General features: G+C 42.7%; 1 protein-coding gene and 1 long non-coding RNA gene across 2 annotated transcripts in view; one reads left to right on the forward strand and one right to left on the reverse strand.

Moving 5' to 3' along the window:
• The window catches only part of LOC118398981 (uncharacterized), a 97,545-nt gene that overhangs the window by 35,163 nt on the left and 42,273 nt on the right, over positions 1 to 20,109 (reverse strand). The window contains exon 29 of the mRNA XM_052472369.1: positions 18,971 to 19,104. Within this exon, the coding sequence (XP_052328329.1) occupies positions 18,971 to 19,104 (134 nt within the window). The remainder of the gene's footprint in view (positions 1 to 18,970; positions 19,105 to 20,109) is intronic.
• On the forward strand, positions 8,772 to 13,369 carry LOC127909906 (uncharacterized). Its single transcript, XR_008072902.1, has 6 exons — positions 8,772 to 8,869; positions 9,147 to 9,395; positions 10,261 to 10,344; positions 11,460 to 11,501; positions 13,200 to 13,241; positions 13,322 to 13,369. It is a non-coding gene; the product is annotated as an uncharacterized LOC127909906 (long non-coding RNA).

A 20,109-nucleotide genomic window follows, 5' to 3' on the forward strand; every position in this document is an offset into this window, starting at 1 on the left:
GGAGTGCTTTGTACGCGTCTCTGTGTGTGGAGTACAGGTGATCTAGAATTTTTCCCCCTCTGGTTGCACATTTAACATGTTGATAGAAATTTGGTAGAACTGATTTAAGTTTCCCTGCATTAAAGTCTCCGGTCACTAGGAGCGCCGCCTCTGGTTGAGTGGTTTCCTGTTTGCTTATTTCCTTATACAGTTGACTGAGTACGGTCTTAGTGCCAGCACCCGTCTGTGGTGGTAAATAAACAGCCACGAAAAGTATAGCTGAAAACTTTCTAGGCAACTTTCTGGCCTGCAATTTATCACAATATACTCTACTTCAGGCGATTAAAATCTAGACTTCCTTAGATTTCGTGCACCGGCTGTTGTTTAAAATATGTACAGACCGCCCCACCCCCCCTCGTCTTACCGGAGTGTGCTGTTCTATCTTGCCGGTGCAGCGTGTGTCCCGCTAGCTGAATATCCATGTCTTCATTCAGCCACGATTCCGTGAAACATAGGATATTACAGTTTTTGATGTCCCGTTGGTAGGATATTCGTGATCGTACCTCGTCTAATTTATTGTCCAATGATTGCACGTTGGCGAGTAGTATTGACGGTAACGGCAGCTTTCCCAGTCGCCTTCTCCGGGTCCTGACCAGGCATCCGGCTCTTTGTCCTCTGTACCTGCGTCGCTTCCTCTTGCAAATAACCGGGATGTCGGCCCTGTGGGGTGTTTGGAGAATGTTTTATGCGTCGCCCTTGTTGTAGAAAAAAATCTTTGTCTAATCCGAGGTGAGTGATCTCTGTCCTGATATCCAGAAGCTCTTTTTTGCCGTAAGATACGGTTGCAGAAACATTATGTCCAAAATAAGTTACAAATAACGCGAAAACCCCCCACATAATGGCACAATTGGTTGGGCGCCCGTAAAAACGGCCATTTCTTCCGGCGCCATTTTTGACAACATTTAAGCACTCACTTTTATGTTTTTTTTTTATTTTTATATTTTTTTTTAAACAAGTTAATTTTTCCATTTCACTTCACCAATTTGGACTCTTTTGTGCATGTCCATTACATGAAATCCAAATAAAAATCTATTTAAATTACAGGTTGTAATGCAACAAAATAGGAAAAATGACAACGGAGATGAATACTCTTGCAAGGCACTGTATTACCTCAATTACCTCGACTAACCGGTACCCCCTGTATATAGCCTCACTACTGTTATTTTATTGTTGCTCCTTAAGTATTTTTTTTTTTATGTAAGTTTTAATGTTTTTTATTTCAGTAAATACTTTATTACTTTTTTCCCTTAAAACGGCATTGTTGGTTAAAGGCTTGTAAGTAAGCATTTCACTGTACCTGTTGTATTCGGCTCATGTGACAAATAACATATGATTTGAAATCCCATTGTGCTCTCTACTCTGAATATCTGGAAACAACTGTCAGCATTTTACACATTCTGCCCGTTGTCTTTTAAGCCCAATTTGTAACAATCATCTATTTATATCCGCCAAGCTTGACCAGGCTATTGTTTGTGGCGGGAGAGAGTGGTATGTTTCAAATATTTATTTTTAGATGGGACCTTTGCCAGTTTGAATGATCTTGGAGCTAAATGTAATTGGCCTCAATCAAATCTTTTCCGCTATTTCCAAGCTCAAAATGTTCCTACCTTGCCTCAATCACCTCCTAACACACTATTAGAAGGAATCCTGTCGCTCCCGCAGATTCGGGGAGGTCTGATCTCGGGACGAGAACTTGAGCTGACGATGACTGGTGGGGAAGAGGTGGGAAGAGGGTTCACTCTACATCTTTCTGTACTTGGTTACATTTTAATTCAGTTCAAAGTTTTCTGTATTTAATTTTTTATACATTTGCAAAAATGTCTAAAAACACATTTTCAGTTTGCCATTATGGGGTATTGTGTGTGTATATGGATCACAATCTATTTAAATCAATTTTGAAATCAGGCAGTAACAAAATGTGGTCTAAATATAAGTCTAAATACATTTCCTACTTGCCAATGTGACAGACTGATTTCAATGTGACATAATTAACCTCTGAACAGAAGTCAAAGTGTAAGATTGTGACTTTGCCTCTTGATAGATTGTACATAATTGCGGTTTGTGTGAATAATAGCTTTTGTGTGATTAAGGAGAAGTAGAATGAGGCGTTACGTTTCTGGGATATTTTTGTATAGAGTTTACATTTTAGTAATTTAGCAGACTATCCTTTTTCGCACTGGTTCCCCATGGGAATCGAACACACAACCCTGGCATTGCAAGCACCATGCTGTACCAACTGAGCCACACGGGACACCGTTATAGTGAAAGTAGAGAAAAGGTCATTGCATACTAGGGTGTGTGTGGTTTTGGGGAACTGTCCGTTAAAAAGCTTGTGACTGGAAACCACAGGGATGCTCCGTGGCCTAACAGCAGGATGATAAGAGGAAGTGGCGCCAACAGCGGTTGAGACTGTCACAACTCCTGGGTCATGGTTTGCAGATGAACCTGTCTTAATAAGGGTCAGTGGAAAGTGCTGTGTCATGTTAGTGGAAAACTACTGAAGTATACTGTATCCCTGTATACCTTAAGTGGCGAGTCACCTGGTACTCCATTATACTCTGAGTCACTAATCAACTTGTACTGGAGATTCTTCATTAATCTTGCATTTATGTCCAGGACTAGGGTTAATCAGTGTCCGGGAAACAACCACTATAGAGCCTAAATGGCTAGTCACCTGGTCCTATATACCCTGAGTGACTACAGTAGTTACATGTTACTATATACACTGATTGATGAGTCATCTGGTACTCTGTATAGTCAGAGTGACTATTCACCTACTACTCTATATACTCAGCCAAACCTTGAACAAGAAAATATAATAAACTAAAAATTGGCCTATTTTGAATCTCCCATTTCTCTCCAAACTCTTAGAAAAGCTGTTGCACAGCAACTCACTGCCTTCCTGAAGACAAACAATATATACGAAACGCTTCAGGCTAGTTTTAGACCCCATCACAGCACTGAGACTGCACTTGTGAAGGTGGTAAATTACTTTTTAATGGTGTCAGACCGAGGCTCTTTATCTGTCGTCATGCTCCTAGACCTTAGTGCTGCTTTTGATATCATTGGAAATTGGAAACCCAAATTGGTCTACACAGACAAGTTCTGGTCTGGTTTAGATCTTATCTGTCGGAAAGATATCAGTTTGTTTAAGTAGATGGTTTCTCCTCTGACAAATCAACTGTAAATTTCGGTGATCCTCAAGGCTCCATTTTAGGACCACTATTTGTTTCCCTTTTTATTTTACCTCTTGGTGATGTCCTTCAGAAACATAATGTTAACTTTCACTGCTATGCGGACGACACACAGCTGTACATTTCGATGAAACATGGTGAAGCCCCAAAATTGCCCTCCCTGGAAACCTGTGTTTCAAACATAAGGAAGTGGATGGCGGAAAATGTTCTAACTTTAAACAGACAAACGAGAGATGCTTGTTCTAGGTCCCAAGAAACAAAGAGATCTTCTGTTGAATCTTGATGGTTGTACAGTCATCTCAAAAAAACTGAAGGACCTCGGCGTTACTCTGGACCCTGATCTCTCTTTTGACGAACATATCAAGACTGCTTCGAGGACAGCTTTTTTCCATCTACGTAACATTGCAAAAATCTGAAACTTTCTCTCCAAAAATTGATTAAAAAATAATACATGCTTTTGTCACTTCTAGATTAGACTACTGCAGTGCTCTACTTTCCGGCTACCCAGATAAAGCACTAAATAAACTTCAGTTAGTGCTAAACACGGCTGCTAGAATCTTGACAATTTGATCATATTACTCCAGTGCTAGCCTCTCTACACTGGTTTTCTGTAAAGGCAAGGGCTGATTTCAAGGTTTTACTGCTGACCTACGAAGCATTACATGGGCTTGTGCTTACCTATCTTTCCGATTTGGTCCTGCCGTACATACCTACACGTACTCTACGGTCACAAGACGCAGGCCTCCTTACTGTCAATAGAATTTCTAAGCAAACTGCTGGAGGCAGGGCTTTCTCCAATAGAGCTCAATATTTATGGAATGGTCTGCCTATCCATGTGAGAGAAGCAGACTCGTTCTCGACATTTAAGTCTTTATTGAAGACCCATCTCTTCGGTAGGTCCTATGATTGAGTGTAGTCTGGCCCAGGAGTGTGAAGGTGAACGGAAAGGCACTGGAGCAACAAACCGCCCGTGCTGTCTCTGACTGGACGGTTCCCCTCTCCATTGGGATTCTCTGCCTCAAACCCTATTACGGGGGCTGAGTGACTGGCTTACTAGTGCTCTTCCATGCCGTCCCTAAGAGGGGTGCGTCACTTGAGTGGGTTGAGTGATGTGATGTTCCTGTCTGGTTTTGCGCCCCCTCAGGCTCGTGCGGTGGAGGAGATCTTCATGGACTATACTCAGCCTTGTCTCAGGGTAGTAAGTTGGTGGTCTGTTAATATCCCTCTAGATGTGTGGGGGCTGTGCTTTGGCAAAGTGGGTAGGGTTATATCCTGCCTGTATGGCCCTGCCTGGGGGTATCGTCGGACGGGGCCACTGTCTCGACCCTTCCCGTCTCAGCCTCCAGTATTTATGCTGCAATAGTTTGTGTCAGGGGGCTAGGGTCAGTCTGTTATATCTGCAGTATTTCTCCTGTTTTATCCAGTGTCCTGTGTGAATTTAAGTTCTCTCTCAAGACAGCAGGTGTGGTAGAGATACTCTGAATGATCGGCTATGAAAAGCCAAGTGACATTTACTCCTGAGATGCTGACCTGTTGCACCCTCTACAACCACTGTAATTACATGAACATTTGAACATCTTGGCCATGTTCTGTTATAATCTCCACCCAGCCCAGCCAGAAGAGGACTGGCCACCCCTCATAGCCTGGTTCCTCTCAATGTTTCTTCCTAGGTCCCTGCCTTTCTAGGGAGTTTTTCCGAGCAACCGTGCTTCTACACCTGCATTGCTTGCTGTTTGGGGTTTTAGGCTGATGTAAGAAGGGCTTTATAAATACATTGAATCAAACATGGTTTTTATCTTCTGAAGCAATTTGGTTATCCTGTCTTGATTGTAGAAGTTTTATTTTGCTATCTCACAAAATTAAAGGGATCTCTTTGATGAGACGTTTAGTAAGTGAATCAGGCTGTCTCCATGGTAACCAGATACTCTTTCTGTCATACATGCCTTCAAACTACCGTAAAGCCCCTTAACTATGCCCTTACTTAAGGAAATATTTGAGGGTCTCTAGGCTACGCCTTTGAACAATTCCCTTAGGTAAGGGAATATTATTCCTTAACTTTTAAGATGTTTTATGCAACTGGGCTCTGGTATTTATATAATCTAAGTGACTATTCACCTACTACCTGTGTTGTGTTCGAGACCAGCTAAAGCGAGACCGATTCAAGACCAAGACCGGAGCAAATTGAGTCCAAGTCAAGACCAAGGAGGGGGACAAGGGGACTGGGACACAGTCAAGACCGAGATGAGAAAAATGCAAATCCAATTCAAGACCATGATAAGAGCTCAAAATGTCCAGTATTTTTGTGTTCATATTTCAACAGAACATATAGATTCTTTAGACATTCAGAATAGTGAAAACATTCGGAGGGAAAATACAGTGCCTTGCGAAAGTATTCGGCCCCCTTGAACTTTGCGACCTTTAAGATATAAAACTATTTTTTTGTGAAGAATCAACAACAAGTGGGACACAATCATGAAGTGGAACAACATTTATTGGATATTTCAAACTTTTTTAACAAATCAAAAACTGAAAAATTGGGCGTGAAATGTGGCAAAAGGTCGCAAAGTTCAAGGGGGCCGAATACTTTCGCAAGGCACTGTACAAATGTGATTACCAATCCAAACACAGTAGGAGCAATGGGCCTTTACACCTTCAGAGAAAGGCTCAGGATTTATAAAATTATTATAAAAATTATTTCATATTCTGTTCTGATTTAATCTCTTCAGTTTTTGTTGGAAAGGAAAGAATAAAAAATAAATTATCTTTGCTGGTCTCTGGGGAGATAAAATCTAGTCAGCCATGAGCTAGGCCATCAGATGCTAGATAGAAGGCAAAGGTTACATTTCAAATGATCAACTGGTGAGTGTAACTGATAATTATTTATTGCAGATCGCCTGCTGTTAGCCATCTCTTTGAAAATAACTTGTGTGTGAAACATTGTTGCATTTAAACTTTAGGTCACCGGTTACTTTGTGTGTTAAATGTTTTTATTTGCTTAGCCTATTGGCTGTGTTTTTGCATTCTTATGATTGGGACCTACTGGCTTATTATGTTAATGTGAATGGACTGCTTATCCTTTAGCATCATGCAGTGTGTGACTGTGGTCTTTCCATCAGCCCTATGCAGTGGTGTCTGGGGAAGTGAGTAAACTCGAATTTTGCCAAAAATACCCAGAAAAGGCACCCTGTGTGAAAAACCCAGTTTTTTTTACACTCTCAATATCACACCTGTGTCCACCCAGGCCCACCCATGCCTACACCTCTGATGCAAACAGCTCATGATGACCGAATTGGCTATCTCAAATAGCTTACAAACCAACACTTTGGACCAAACTTTTTCAATAGCTGGTTTGCATACCCATTGTTACCTTAATAAGCATTTACTGGTAGACAGCGTAAGCTGAAAAGTATTTCCTACCCTACCGGCTACCGAAGTCATTATTCTGTGAGCTGCTCCATGTTAAAACCAGTTGAGCTGAGCGCTCTTGCTGCCTGCAAATTATATTCCGCTGAAACTTGGCTGTGTGCAGCACCCATGTCAATAAATTTCACGTGCTTTGCAATTGTGTAGGCTACATTATGGATGATTTCTCTATTATACTACATAATTGATAAGTCGTACACCTCCACTAAACTACTTTGATACGCATCAGTGGGGATTAAAAAGTGAGTATACGCAATGCCCATTGAACAAAAAATAGTGGGTATATGTCTTATACCTGCATATACCCTCAACTAGACCACTGGCCCTTTGTGTTTACAAAAAGTGTACTCCCCTACATTAGTGCGCTGGTATTACGGTCCTTTCAGAATCACAAACCTGTCACATACTGAAGACCTATAGGTTCACCACTGTACTAACCTGTTACACTGAAGACCTATAGGTTCACCACTGTACTAACCTGTTACACTGAAGGACTATAGGTTCACCACTGTACTAACCTGTCACACACTGAAGACCTATAGGTTCACCACTGTACTAACCTGTCACACACTGAAGGCCTATAGGTTCACCACTGTACTAACCTGTTACACTGAAGACCTATAGGTTCACCACTGTACTAACCTGTCACACACTGAAGACCTATAGGTTCACCACTGTACTAACCTGTCACACACTGAAGGCCTATAGGTTCACCACTGTACTAACCTGTTACACTGAAGGCCTACAGGTTCACCACTGTACTAACCTGTTACACTGAAGACCTATAGGTTCACCACTGTACTAACCTGTTACACTGAAGGACTATAGGTTCACCACTGTACTAACCTGTCACACACTGAAGACCTATAGGTTCACCACTGTACTAACCTGTCACACACTGAAGGCCTATAGGTTCACCACTGTACTAACCTGTTACACTGAAGACCTATAGGTTCACCACTGTACTAACCTGTTACACTGAAGACCTATAGGTTCACCACTGTACTAACCTGTCACACACTGAAGACCTATAGGTTCACCACTGTACTAACCTGTCACACACTGAAGGCCTATAGGTTCACCACTGTACTAACCTGTTACACTGAAGGCCTACAGGTTCACCACTGTACTAACCTGTTACACTGAAGACCTATAGGTTCACCACTGTACTAACCTGTTACACTGAAGGACTATAGGTTCACCACTGTACTAACCTGTCACACACTGAAGACCTATAGGTTCACCACTGTACTAACCTGTCACACACTGAAGGCCTATAGGTTCACCACTGTACTAACCTGTTACACTGAAGACCTATAGGTTCACCACTGTACTAACCTGTTACACTGAAGACCTATAGGTTCACCACTGTACTAACCTGTCACACACTGAAGACCTATAGGTTCACCACTGTACTAACCTGTCACACACTGAAGGCCTATAGGTTCACCACTGTACTAACCTGTTACACTGAAGACCTATAGGTTCACCACTGTACTAACCTGTTACACTGAAGGCCTACAGGTTCACCACTGTACTAACCTGTTACACTGAAGACCTATAGGTTCACCACTGTACTAACCTGTTACATACTGAAGGCCTATAGGTTCACCACTGTACTAACCTGTTACACTGAAGGCCTATAGGTTCACCACTGTACTAACCTGTTACATACTGAAGACCTATAGGTTCACCACTGTACTAACCTGTTACACTGAAGGCCTATAGGTTCACCACTGTACTAACCTGTTACACTGAAGACCTATAGGTTCACCACTGTACTAACCTGTTACACTGAAGACCTATAGGTTCACCACTGTACTAACCTGTCACACACTGAAGACCTATAGGTTCACCACTGTACTAACCTGTCACACACTGAAGGCCTATAGGTTCACCACTGTACTAACCTGTCACATACTGAAGGCCTATAGGTTGTGGTCCTTCTGTAGCTCAGTTGGTAGAGCATGGCGCTTGTAACGCCAGGGTAGTGGGTTCGATTCCCGGGACCACCCATACGTAGAATGTATGCACACATGACTGTAAGTCGCTTTGGATAAAAGCGTCTGCTAAATGGCATATATTAGGTTCACCACTGTACTAACCTGTCACATACTGAAGGCCTATAGGTTCACCACTGTACTAACCTGTCACACACTGAAGGCCTATAGGTTCACCACTGTACTAACCTGTCACACACTGAAGGCCTATAGGTTCACCACTGTACTAACCTGTCACATACTGAAGGCCTATAGGTTGTGGTCCTTCTGTAGCTCAGTTGGTAGAGCATGGCGCTTGTAACGCCAGGGTAGTGGGTTCGATTCCCGGGACCACCCATACGTAGAATGTATGCACACATGACTGTAAGTCGCTTTGGATAAAAGCGTCTGCTAAATGGCATATATTAGGTTCACCACTGTACTAACCTGTTACACTGAAGGCCTATAGGTTCACCACTGTACTAACCTGTCACATACTGAAGGCCTATAGGTTCACCACTGTACTAACCTGTCACACACTGAAGGCCTATAGGTTCACCACTGTACTAACCTGTCACATACTGAAGGCCTATAGGTTCCCACTGTACTAACCTGTTACACTGAAGGCCTATAGGTTCACCACTGTACTAACCTGTCACATACTGAAGGCCTATAGGTTCACCACTGTACTAACCTGTCACATACTGAAGGCCTATAGGTTCACCACTGTACTAACCTGTCACATACTGAAGACCTATAGGTTCACCACTGTTCTAACCTGTTACACTGAAGGCCTATAGGTTCACCACTGTACTAACCTGTTACACTGAAGGCCTATAGGTTCACCACTGTACTAACCTGTCACACACTGAAGACCTATAGGTTCACCACTGTACTAACCTGTTACATACTGAAGACCTATAGGTTCCCACTGCACTGACCTGTCACATACTGAAGACCTATAGGTTCCCACTGTACTAACCTGTTACACTGAAGGCCTATAGGTTCACCACTGTACTAACCTGTCACACACTGAAGACCTATAGGTTCACCACTGTACTAACCTGTTACATACTGAAGACCTATAGGTTCCCACTGCACTGACCTGTCACATACTGAAGACCTATAGGTTCCCACTGTACTAACCTGTCACACACTGAAGATCTATAGGTTCACCACTGTACTAACCTGTCACACACTGAAGGTCTATAGGTTCACCACTGTACTAACCTGTCACACACTGAAGATCTACAGGTTCACCACTGTACTAACCTGTTACATACTGAAGACCTATAGGTTCCCACTGTACTAACCTGTCACACACTGAAGGCCTATAGGTTCACCACTGTACTAACCTGTCACATACTGAAGGCCTATAGGTTCCCACTGTACTAACCTGTTACACACTGAAGACCTATAGGTTCACCACTGTACTAACCTGTTACACTGAAGGCCTATAGGTTCACCACTGTACTAACCTGTCACATACTGAAGGCCTATAGGTTCACCACTGTACTAACCTGTCACACACTGAAGGCCTATAGGTTCACCACTGTACTAACCTGTCACATACTGAAGGCCTATAGGTTCCCACTGTACTAACCTGTTACACTGAAGGCCTATAGGTTCACCACTGTACTAACCTGTCACATACTGAAGACCTATAGGTTCACCACTGTACTAACCTGTCACACACTGAAGACCTATAGGTTCACCACTGTACTAACCTGTTACATACTGAAGACCTATAGGTTCCCACTGTACTAACCTGTTACACTGAAGGCCTATAGGTTCACCACTGTACTAACCTGTTACACTGAAGGCCTATAGGTTCACCACTGTACTAACCTGTCACACACTGAAGACCTATAGGTTCACCACTGTACTAACCTGTTACATACTGAAGACCTATAGGTTCCCACTGTACTAACCTGTTACATACTGAAGACCTATAGGTTCCCACTGCACTGACCTGTCACATACTGAAGACCTATAGGTTCCCACTGTACTAACCTGTCACACACTGAAGATCTATAGGTTCACCACTGTACTAACCTGTCACACACTGAAGGTCTATAGGTTCACCACTGTACTAACCTGTCACACACTGAAGATCTACAGGTTCACCACTGTACTAACCTGTTACATACTGAAGACCTATAGGTTCCCACTGTACTAACCTGTTACATACTGAAGACCTATAGGTTCAACCCCTGTACTAACCTGTTACATACTGAAGACCTATAGGTTCCCACTGCACTGACCTGTCACATACTGAAGACCTATAGGTTCCCACTGTACTAACCTGTTACATACTGAAGACCTATAGGTTCCCACTGTACTAACCTGTCACACACTGAAGGCCTATAGGTTCACCACTGTACTAACCTGTCACATACTGAAGGCCTATAGGTTCCCACTGTACTAACCTGTTACACACTGAAGACCTATAGGTTCACCACTGTACTAACCTGTTACACTGAAGGCCTATAGGTTCACCACTGTACTAACCTGTCACATACTGAAGGCCTATAGGTTCACCACTGTACTAACCTGTCACACACTGAAGGCCTATAGGTTCACCACTGTACTAACCTGTTACACTGAAGGCCTATAGGTTCACCACTGTACTAACCTGTCACATACTGAAGGCCTATAGGTTCACCACTGTACTAACCTGTCACATACTGAAGGCCTATAGGTTCCCACTGTACTAACCTGTTACACTGAAGGCCTATAGGTTCACCACTGTACTAACCTGTCACATACTGAAGGCCTATAGGTTCACCACTGTACTAACCTGTCACATACTGAAGGCCTATAGGTTCACCACTGTACTAACCTGTCACATACTGAAGACCTATAGGTTCACCACTGTTCTAACCTGTTACACTGAAGGCCTATAGGTTCACCACTGTACTAACCTGTTACACTGAAGGCCTATAGGTTCACCACTGTACTAACCTGTCACACACTGAAGACCTATAGGTTCACCACTGTACTAACCTGTTACATACTGAAGACCTATAGGTTCCCACTGTACTAACCTGTTACATACTGAAGACCTATAGGTTCCCACTGCACTGACCTGTCACATACTGAAGACCTATAGGTTCCCACTGTACTAACCTGTCACACACTGAAGATCTATAGGTTCACCACTGTACTAACCTGTCACACACTGAAGGTCTATAGGTTCACCACTGTACTAACCTGTCACACACTGAAGATCTACAGGTTCACCACTGTACTAACCTGTTACATACTGAAGACCTATAGGTTCCCACTGTACTAACCTGTTACATACTGAAGACCTATAGGTTCAACCCCTGTACTAACCTGTTACATACTGAAGACCTATAGGTTCCCACTGCACTGACCTGTCACATACTGAAGACCTATAGGTTCCCACTGTACTAACCTGTCACACACTGAAGATCTATAGGTTCACCACTGTACTAACCTGTCACACACTGAAGATCTACAGGTTCCCACTGCACTGACCTGTCACATACTGAAGACCTATAGGTTCCCACTGTACTAACCTGTCACACACTGAAGGTCTATAGGTTCACCACTGTACTAACCTGTCACACACTGAAGATCTACAGGTTCACCACTGTACTAACCTGTCACACACTGAAGACCTACAGGTTCACCACTGTACTAACCTGTTACATACTGAAGACCTATAGGTTCCCACTGCACTGACCTGTCACATACTGAAGACCTATAGGTTCCCACTGTACTAACCTGTCACACACTGAAGATCTATAGGTTCACCACTGTACTAACCTGTCACACACTGAAGGTCTATAGGTTCACCACTGTACTAACCTGTCACACACTGAAGATCTACAGGTTCACCACTGTACTAACCTGTTACATACTGAAGACCTATAGGTTCCCACTGTACTAACCTGTTACATACTGAAGACCTATAGGTTCAACCCCTGTACTAACCTGTTACATACTGAAGACCTATAGGTTCCCACTGCACTGACCTGTCACATACTGAAGACCTATAGGTTCCCACTGTACTAACCTGTTACATACTGAAGACCTATAGGTTCCCACTGTACTAACCTGTCACACACTGAAGGCCTATAGGTTCACCACTGTACTAACCTGTCACATACTGAAGGCCTATAGGTTCCCACTGTACTAACCTGTTACACACTGAAGACCTATAGGTTCACCACTGTACTAACCTGTTACACTGAAGGCCTATAGGTTCACCACTGTACTAACCTGTCACATACTGAAGGCCTATAGGTTCACCACTGTACTAACCTGTCACACACTGAAGGCCTATAGGTTCACCACTGTACTAACCTGTTACACTGAAGGCCTATAGGTTCACCACTGTACTAACCTGTCACATACTGAAGGCCTATAGGTTCACCACTGTACTAACCTGTCACATACTGAAGGCCTATAGGTTCCCACTGTACTAACCTGTTACACTGAAGGCCTATAGGTTCACCACTGTACTAACCTGTCACATACTGAAGGCCTATAGGTTCACCACTGTACTAACCTGTCACATACTGAAGGCCTATAGGTTCACCACTGTACTAACCTGTCACATACTGAAGACCTATAGGTTCACCACTGTTCTAACCTGTTACACTGAAGGCCTATAGGTTCACCACTGTACTAACCTGTTACACTGAAGGCCTATAGGTTCACCACTGTACTAACCTGTCACACACTGAAGACCTATAGGTTCACCACTGTACTAACCTGTTACATACTGAAGACCTATAGGTTCCCACTGTACTAACCTGTTACATACTGAAGACCTATAGGTTCCCACTGCACTGACCTGTCACATACTGAAGACCTATAGGTTCCCACTGTACTAACCTGTCACACACTGAAGATCTATAGGTTCACCACTGTACTAACCTGTCACACACTGAAGGTCTATAGGTTCACCACTGTACTAACCTGTCACACACTGAAGATCTACAGGTTCACCACTGTACTAACCTGTTACATACTGAAGACCTATAGGTTCCCACTGTACTAACCTGTTACATACTGAAGACCTATAGGTTCAACCCCTGTACTAACCTGTTACATACTGAAGACCTATAGGTTCCCACTGCACTGACCTGTCACATACTGAAGACCTATAGGTTCCCACTGTACTAACCTGTCACACACTGAAGATCTATAGGTTCACCACTGTACTAACCTGTCACACACTGAAGATCTACAGGTTCCCACTGCACTGACCTGTCACATACTGAAGACCTATAGGTTCCCACTGTACTAACCTGTCACACACTGAAGATCTATAGGTTCACCACTGTACTAACCTGTCACACACTGAAGATCTACAGGTTCACCACTGTACTAACCTGTCACACACTGAAGACCTACAGGTTCACCACTGTACTAACCTGTTACATACTGAAGACCTATAGGTTCACCACTGTACTAACCTGTCACACACTGAAGATCTACAGGTTCACCACTGTACTAACCTGTCACACACTGAAGACCTACAGGTTCACCACTGCGCAACATGTCACACACTAAAGGTTCAATAGGTTCGCCACTGCGCAAACATGTCTAGATAGATAAAGACTTAAGATATGAATGGTTCAAGAAAGGAGTGTATATATTTGGCCTGGAGAAGTGGTTTATGCCCTGACTGAATGGAAGCTTATAATTTCTTCCTGAGACCAGTGAAGTGAAAAACTACGAGTCTTCACTGTCCGAGACAGAGGACAAATGTTTCCGACGAGACACTCAATATGTGGTCTCAAGACCGGACTCGAGTACTACAACGCTGCCTACTACTCTATATACTTGGATGGACTAGTCACAAAGGTACTTACAGTGCATTAATAAATTATTCAGACCACATCCCTTTCTCCAAATTTTGTTAAGTTACAGCCTAATTCTAAAATGTCTCTTTCTTTACTCGTCAAGCTACACACAATACTCCATAATGACAAAGCGATAACAGGTTTAGACATTTTTGCAAATTTATTAAAAACAAACAAATACCTTATTTACATACGTTTTCAGACCCTTTGCTATGACACTTGAAATTGACCTCCGGTGCATCCTATTTCCATTGATCATCCTGGAGATGTTTCTACATCTTGATTGGAGTCCACCTGTGGTAAATTCAATTGATTGGACAAGATTTGGAAAGGCACACACCTGTCTACATAAGGTCCCACAGTTGACAGTGCATGACAGACCAAAAACCAAGCCATGAGGTCGAAGGAATTGTTCGTGGAACTCCGATACAGGATTGTGTCGAGGCACAGATCTGAGAAAGGGTACCAAAAAATGTCTGCAACATTGAATGTCCCCAAGAACACAGTGGCCTCCATCACTCTTAAATCGAAGAAGTTTGGAACCACCAAGATTCTTCCTAGAGCTGGTCACCTGGCCAAACGGCACAATCGGGGGAGAAGGACCTTGGTCAGGGAGGTGACTAAGAACCCGATGGTCACTGTGACAGAGCTCATAGTTCCTCTGTGGCAATGGGAGGACCTTCTAGAAGGACAACCATCTCTGCAGCACTCCACCAATCAGGCATTCATGGTAGTGGCCAGATGGAAGCCACTCCTCAGTAAAAGTCACATGACAGCCCGCTTGGAGTTTGCCAAAATGCACCTAAAGTACTCTGACCATGAGAAACGAGATTCTCTGTTCTGATGAAACCAAATCTAAACTTTTTGGCTTGAATGCCAAGCATCACGTCTGGAAGAATCCAAGCACCATCCCTACGGTGAAGCACAGTGGTGGCAGCATCATGCTATGGGGATGTTTTTCAGCGGCAGGTACTGGGAGACTAGTCAGGATCGAGGGACAGATGAATAGAGGCAAGTACAGAGAGATTGTTGATGAAAACCTGCTCCAGAGTGCTCAGGACCTCAGACTGGGGTGAAAGGTTCACCTTCCAACAGGACAACAACCCTAAGAACACAGCCAAGACAACGTAGGAGTGGCTTCGGGACAAGATTCAATGTCTTTGAATGGCCCAGCCAGAGCCCGGACTTGACCCGATCGAACATCTCTGGAGAGACCTGAAAATAATAGCTGTGCAGCGACACTCACCATTCAACCAGATAGAGCTTGAGAGGATCTGCAGAGAAGAATGTGAGCAGCTCCCCAAATACAGGTGTGCCAAACTTGTAGTGTCATACCCAAGAATACTTGAGGCTGTAACCACTACCAAAAATGCATCAACAAAAGTATTGAGTAAAGAGTCTCAATACTTACAGTGGCTTGTGTAAGTATTCACACCCCCTTGGCATTTTTCCTATTTTGTTGCCTTACAACCTGGAAATAAATATATTTTTGGGGGGTTTGTATCATTTACAAGTCCATGCTAGGTAAAGCTAGGTAAAGCTCCGCCTTATCTCAGTTCACTGGTCACGATGGCAACACCCATCCGTAGCACGCGCTCCAGCAGGTGTATCTCACTGATCATCCCTAAAGCCAACACCTCATTTGGCCACCTTTCGTTCCAGTTCTCTGCTGCCTGTGACTGGAACGAATTGCAAAAATCGCTGAAGTTGGAGACTTTTATCTCCCTCACCAACTTCAAACATCTGCTATCTGAGCAGCTAACCGATCGCTGCAGCTGTACATAATCTATTGGTAAATAGCCCACCCATTTTTACCTACCTCATCCCCATAATGTTTTTATTTATTTACTTTTCTGCTCTTTTGCACACCAATATCTCTACCTGTACTTGACCATCTGATCATTTATCACTCCAGTGTTAATCTGCAAAATTGTAATTATTCGCCTACCTACTCATGCCTTTTGCACACATTGTATATAGACTCCACTTTTTTTCCCCCTATTGTGTTATTGACTTGTTAATGGTTTACTCCATGTGTAACTCTGTGTTGTCTGCTCACACTGCTATGCTCTATCTTGGCCAGGTCGCAGTTGCAAATGAGAACTTGTTCTCAACTAGCCTACCTGGTTAAATAAAGGTGAAATAAAAATAAATAAATAAATAAAATTTGATTTACACAACAAACCTACCACTTTAACGATGCAAAATATATTTTATTGTGAAACAAACAAGAAATAAGACAAGAAACTACAAACTTGAGCTTGCATAAATATTCACACCCCCAAAGTCAATACTTTGTAGAATTACAGCTACAAGTCTCTTGGGGTATGTCTCTATAAGCTTGGCACATCTAGCCACTGCTCCAGCTGGTGTACAGCAATCTTTGGTAAGTCATACCACAGATTCTCAATTGGATTGAAGTCTGGGCTTTGACTAGGCCATTCCAAGACATTTACATGTTCCTCCTTAAACCACTCAAGTGTTGCTGTACCAGTATGTGCTTAGGGTCATTGTCCTGCTGGAAGGTAAGCCTCCGTCCCAGTCTCAAATCTCTGGAAGACTGAAACAGGTTTTCCTCAAAAATGTCCCTGTATTTAGCACCATCATTCCTTCAATTCTGACCAGTTTCCCAGTCCCTGCCGAAGAAACAAATGGATGATTTCTCGGGGTGATGAGGTGTTGGGTTTACGCCTGATAAAATAATTCAAATGTTGAAAGATAATGATGAAATAATTCCACTCTGAAACCTTATAATTCCACTCTGAAACCTTATAATTGTATGAAAATAATTGTATGAAATTAATTAGAATCATAAAATGATTAATCTGTGTGTAGTTGTAGTCAGAATTAGGGTAAAACAATATATCTGTATAGTAGAAAAACACACTGTCTGAGCAAAATTTGGTGCCGACCTGGCTAGGCTTCTGAGAGTCTTGGGAAAGGACAGGGAGTACTTCTCAAGGTCTCCCTAATCTCGGGGGAATGGAACTGTAGGCTGGGTAGTGATACAGTATGTCTGTAGGATACCTACTGTTTGTGTGTGAAGGTATGTGCGTAAGGAGCCAGCATAAAATGGATGGTTTTGTACAATGGGGGAGAGCGCTCTCATGAATAAACATTTTGACTATCGTAGCTGGGCCTCCGTCTGTTTCATTCAACCAGAATCTTACAAACAGTTGCAGACTGAGTAGTTCAATTGAAGTGGTTTATGAACACTTTTCCTTGATGGCCAAAAAGCAACATTTTAGTCTCATCTGACCAGAGTACCTTCTTCCATATGTTTGGGGGGTCTCCCACATGCCTTTTGGCGAACACCAAATGTGTTTGCTTATTTGTTTCTTTAAGCAATGGCTTTTTTTCTGGCCACTCTTCCATAAAGCCCAGCTCTGGAGTGTACGGCTTAAAGTGGTCCTATGGAGAGATACTCCAATATCCGCTGTGGAGCTTTGCAGCAAAGGAGGTGAATACATATGCACGCACCACTTTTCCATATTTTATTTTTTAGAAGTTTTTGAAACAAGTTATAGTTTTCATTTCACTTCACCAAGTTGGACTATTTTGTGTTTGTCCATTACATGAAATCCCAATAAAAATAAAATGTATGTTACAGGTTGTAATGCAACCTAGGGATGAATAATTTTGCAAGGCACTGTATGTAAATGTAATATTTCCATTTTTTATTTGTAATACATTTGCAAAAATGTTTAAAAATATTGTCTTTTTAAAAAAAAAATTGCTTTGACATTATGGGGGTAGTGTGTAGATTAATGAAGGGAAAAAACGATGTAATCACTTTTCGAATAAGGCTGCAACGTAACTTAATGTGGAAAAAGTTGAGGGGTCTAAATGCCGAATGCACTGTATATACGTTATAAGTGTCTAACCAACCTATACTCGGAGTGACAGTGTCATGGAAATATTCAGTCAATAATATTTCTCAAATACCAGAGCCTGTGAGTTCAAATAGACTATTACAAAGTAACAAGCCAAGCTGGTCCAAAGATCAACTGATTTTCCAGCCTCGGCACACACTTTTAATCCAGTTTTCAACCTTACGTCACACACATAGTAACTCCTCTTTATGTTAATGATTCATCCCCTCTGGCATTTAGCCAACATTATCTTTTTGCATGGCAATAATTTTAGCTTGGTTTCACATTCCATTGGTGGAGTAACCATAGCAAATGGTACAAGGGTAAAAATTAGGCCATAGCAATGGTACCAAAATAAAACAGACATGCACACTCCCAAGGCAGGTGCATGTCTAATGGTGCTTAAGTAATACAAACCTATGCTCCTAATATACGAACCTCATTGGACTAGGTAATGGCTTCCCTTAGCCTAATGACTAGACACACATATAGAGCGCACTTATTCTGCTTACTACTTATTCTGCTTACTACTCTATGATGTATAATGTGCACACGTGTACTGGAAAATTCCCAATACTAGTTATGTGGTACTCCATATGATCTAAGTGATGGTTCCTTACCAGGTAGGAAAGTCGATGGCAGTCTGTGGTTACATGGACGATGATGGCGTTCTGGAAGACTTTACACCCACACACCTGGCAGAGGTAGAGGGGGGGCTGGCCGTGACTGTGGCACTCGATGAGTGCACTCAGACCTGGGGGTGGAGGGAGAACTAACAGCGTCACCACAAGGCTTATAGATTTCATATTTCCCAGGGCTTTAACCATAACGTCTAGCTCTGGGAAGAAGGTACAGGACAATCTGTAGGACAACACCTTTATAGTCAACTCTGAATCTCAAAGGACAGTCCAGACCAAACAGTATCAGCTAATGAGACAAGGCAAGACAAAAACCACAACTTTACAAAAATATCAGGTTGGAGAGTTCAAAATGTACCATCGTACAGTTGTTTTTATTTGGTAATCAGGCTGACTAGCATATATTACTTTTGTGGATATATGCACGTAACATAACTGGCATCGTAGCATCTTTCAACAGACTGTGGGATGAAACCACTAACGAGGAACATTGTTCTGGTCTGCAGATTTTGTCACAACTTTCGTCAACTTCGGATGGATAAATCACAATTTCATAGGTGATCGATCTTTAGAATTTCAGAAGGTGAGGGGACATTTGGCCAATAGACTTGCCCGTAACTTGCAAAGAAAATCGTTCTAGTATCTATTCTAAGCAAGTATGTAAGAGTTATTATTATTATTTTTTTTTTTGTGTAATTTGTTTAGCCCCCTTTTCTCCTCAATTTTGTGACTACGATCATCTTATTGCTGCAACTCCCAAACAGGATAGGGACAGGCAAAGGTCAAGTCATGCGTCCTCCGAAACATGACCTGCCAAACTGTTGTTCTTAACACCTGCTTGCTTAACCTGTAAGCCAGCTGCACCAATGTGTTTGTGGAAACACCAACTGGCGCCCGAAGTCAGCCTGCAGGCGCCCGGCCCCCAACAAGGAGGCGCTATAGCGCAATGAGCTAAGTAAACCCCCACGGCCAAACCATCCCCTAACCCGGACGACACTGGGCCAATTGTGCACCACCCTATGGGACTCCCGGTCACGGCCGGTAATGACACAGCCTGGGTTCGGGGGAAAAGATTATTGGATATGCTTAAAAATTACAGTATGTTAAAACTCCTTTTGGCT

The sequence above is a fragment of the Oncorhynchus keta genome, chromosome 20 (genome assembly GCF_023373465.1).
Source record: "Oncorhynchus keta strain PuntledgeMale-10-30-2019 chromosome 20, Oket_V2, whole genome shotgun sequence".
Classification (NCBI taxonomy): domain Eukaryota; kingdom Metazoa; phylum Chordata; class Actinopteri; order Salmoniformes; family Salmonidae; genus Oncorhynchus; species Oncorhynchus keta.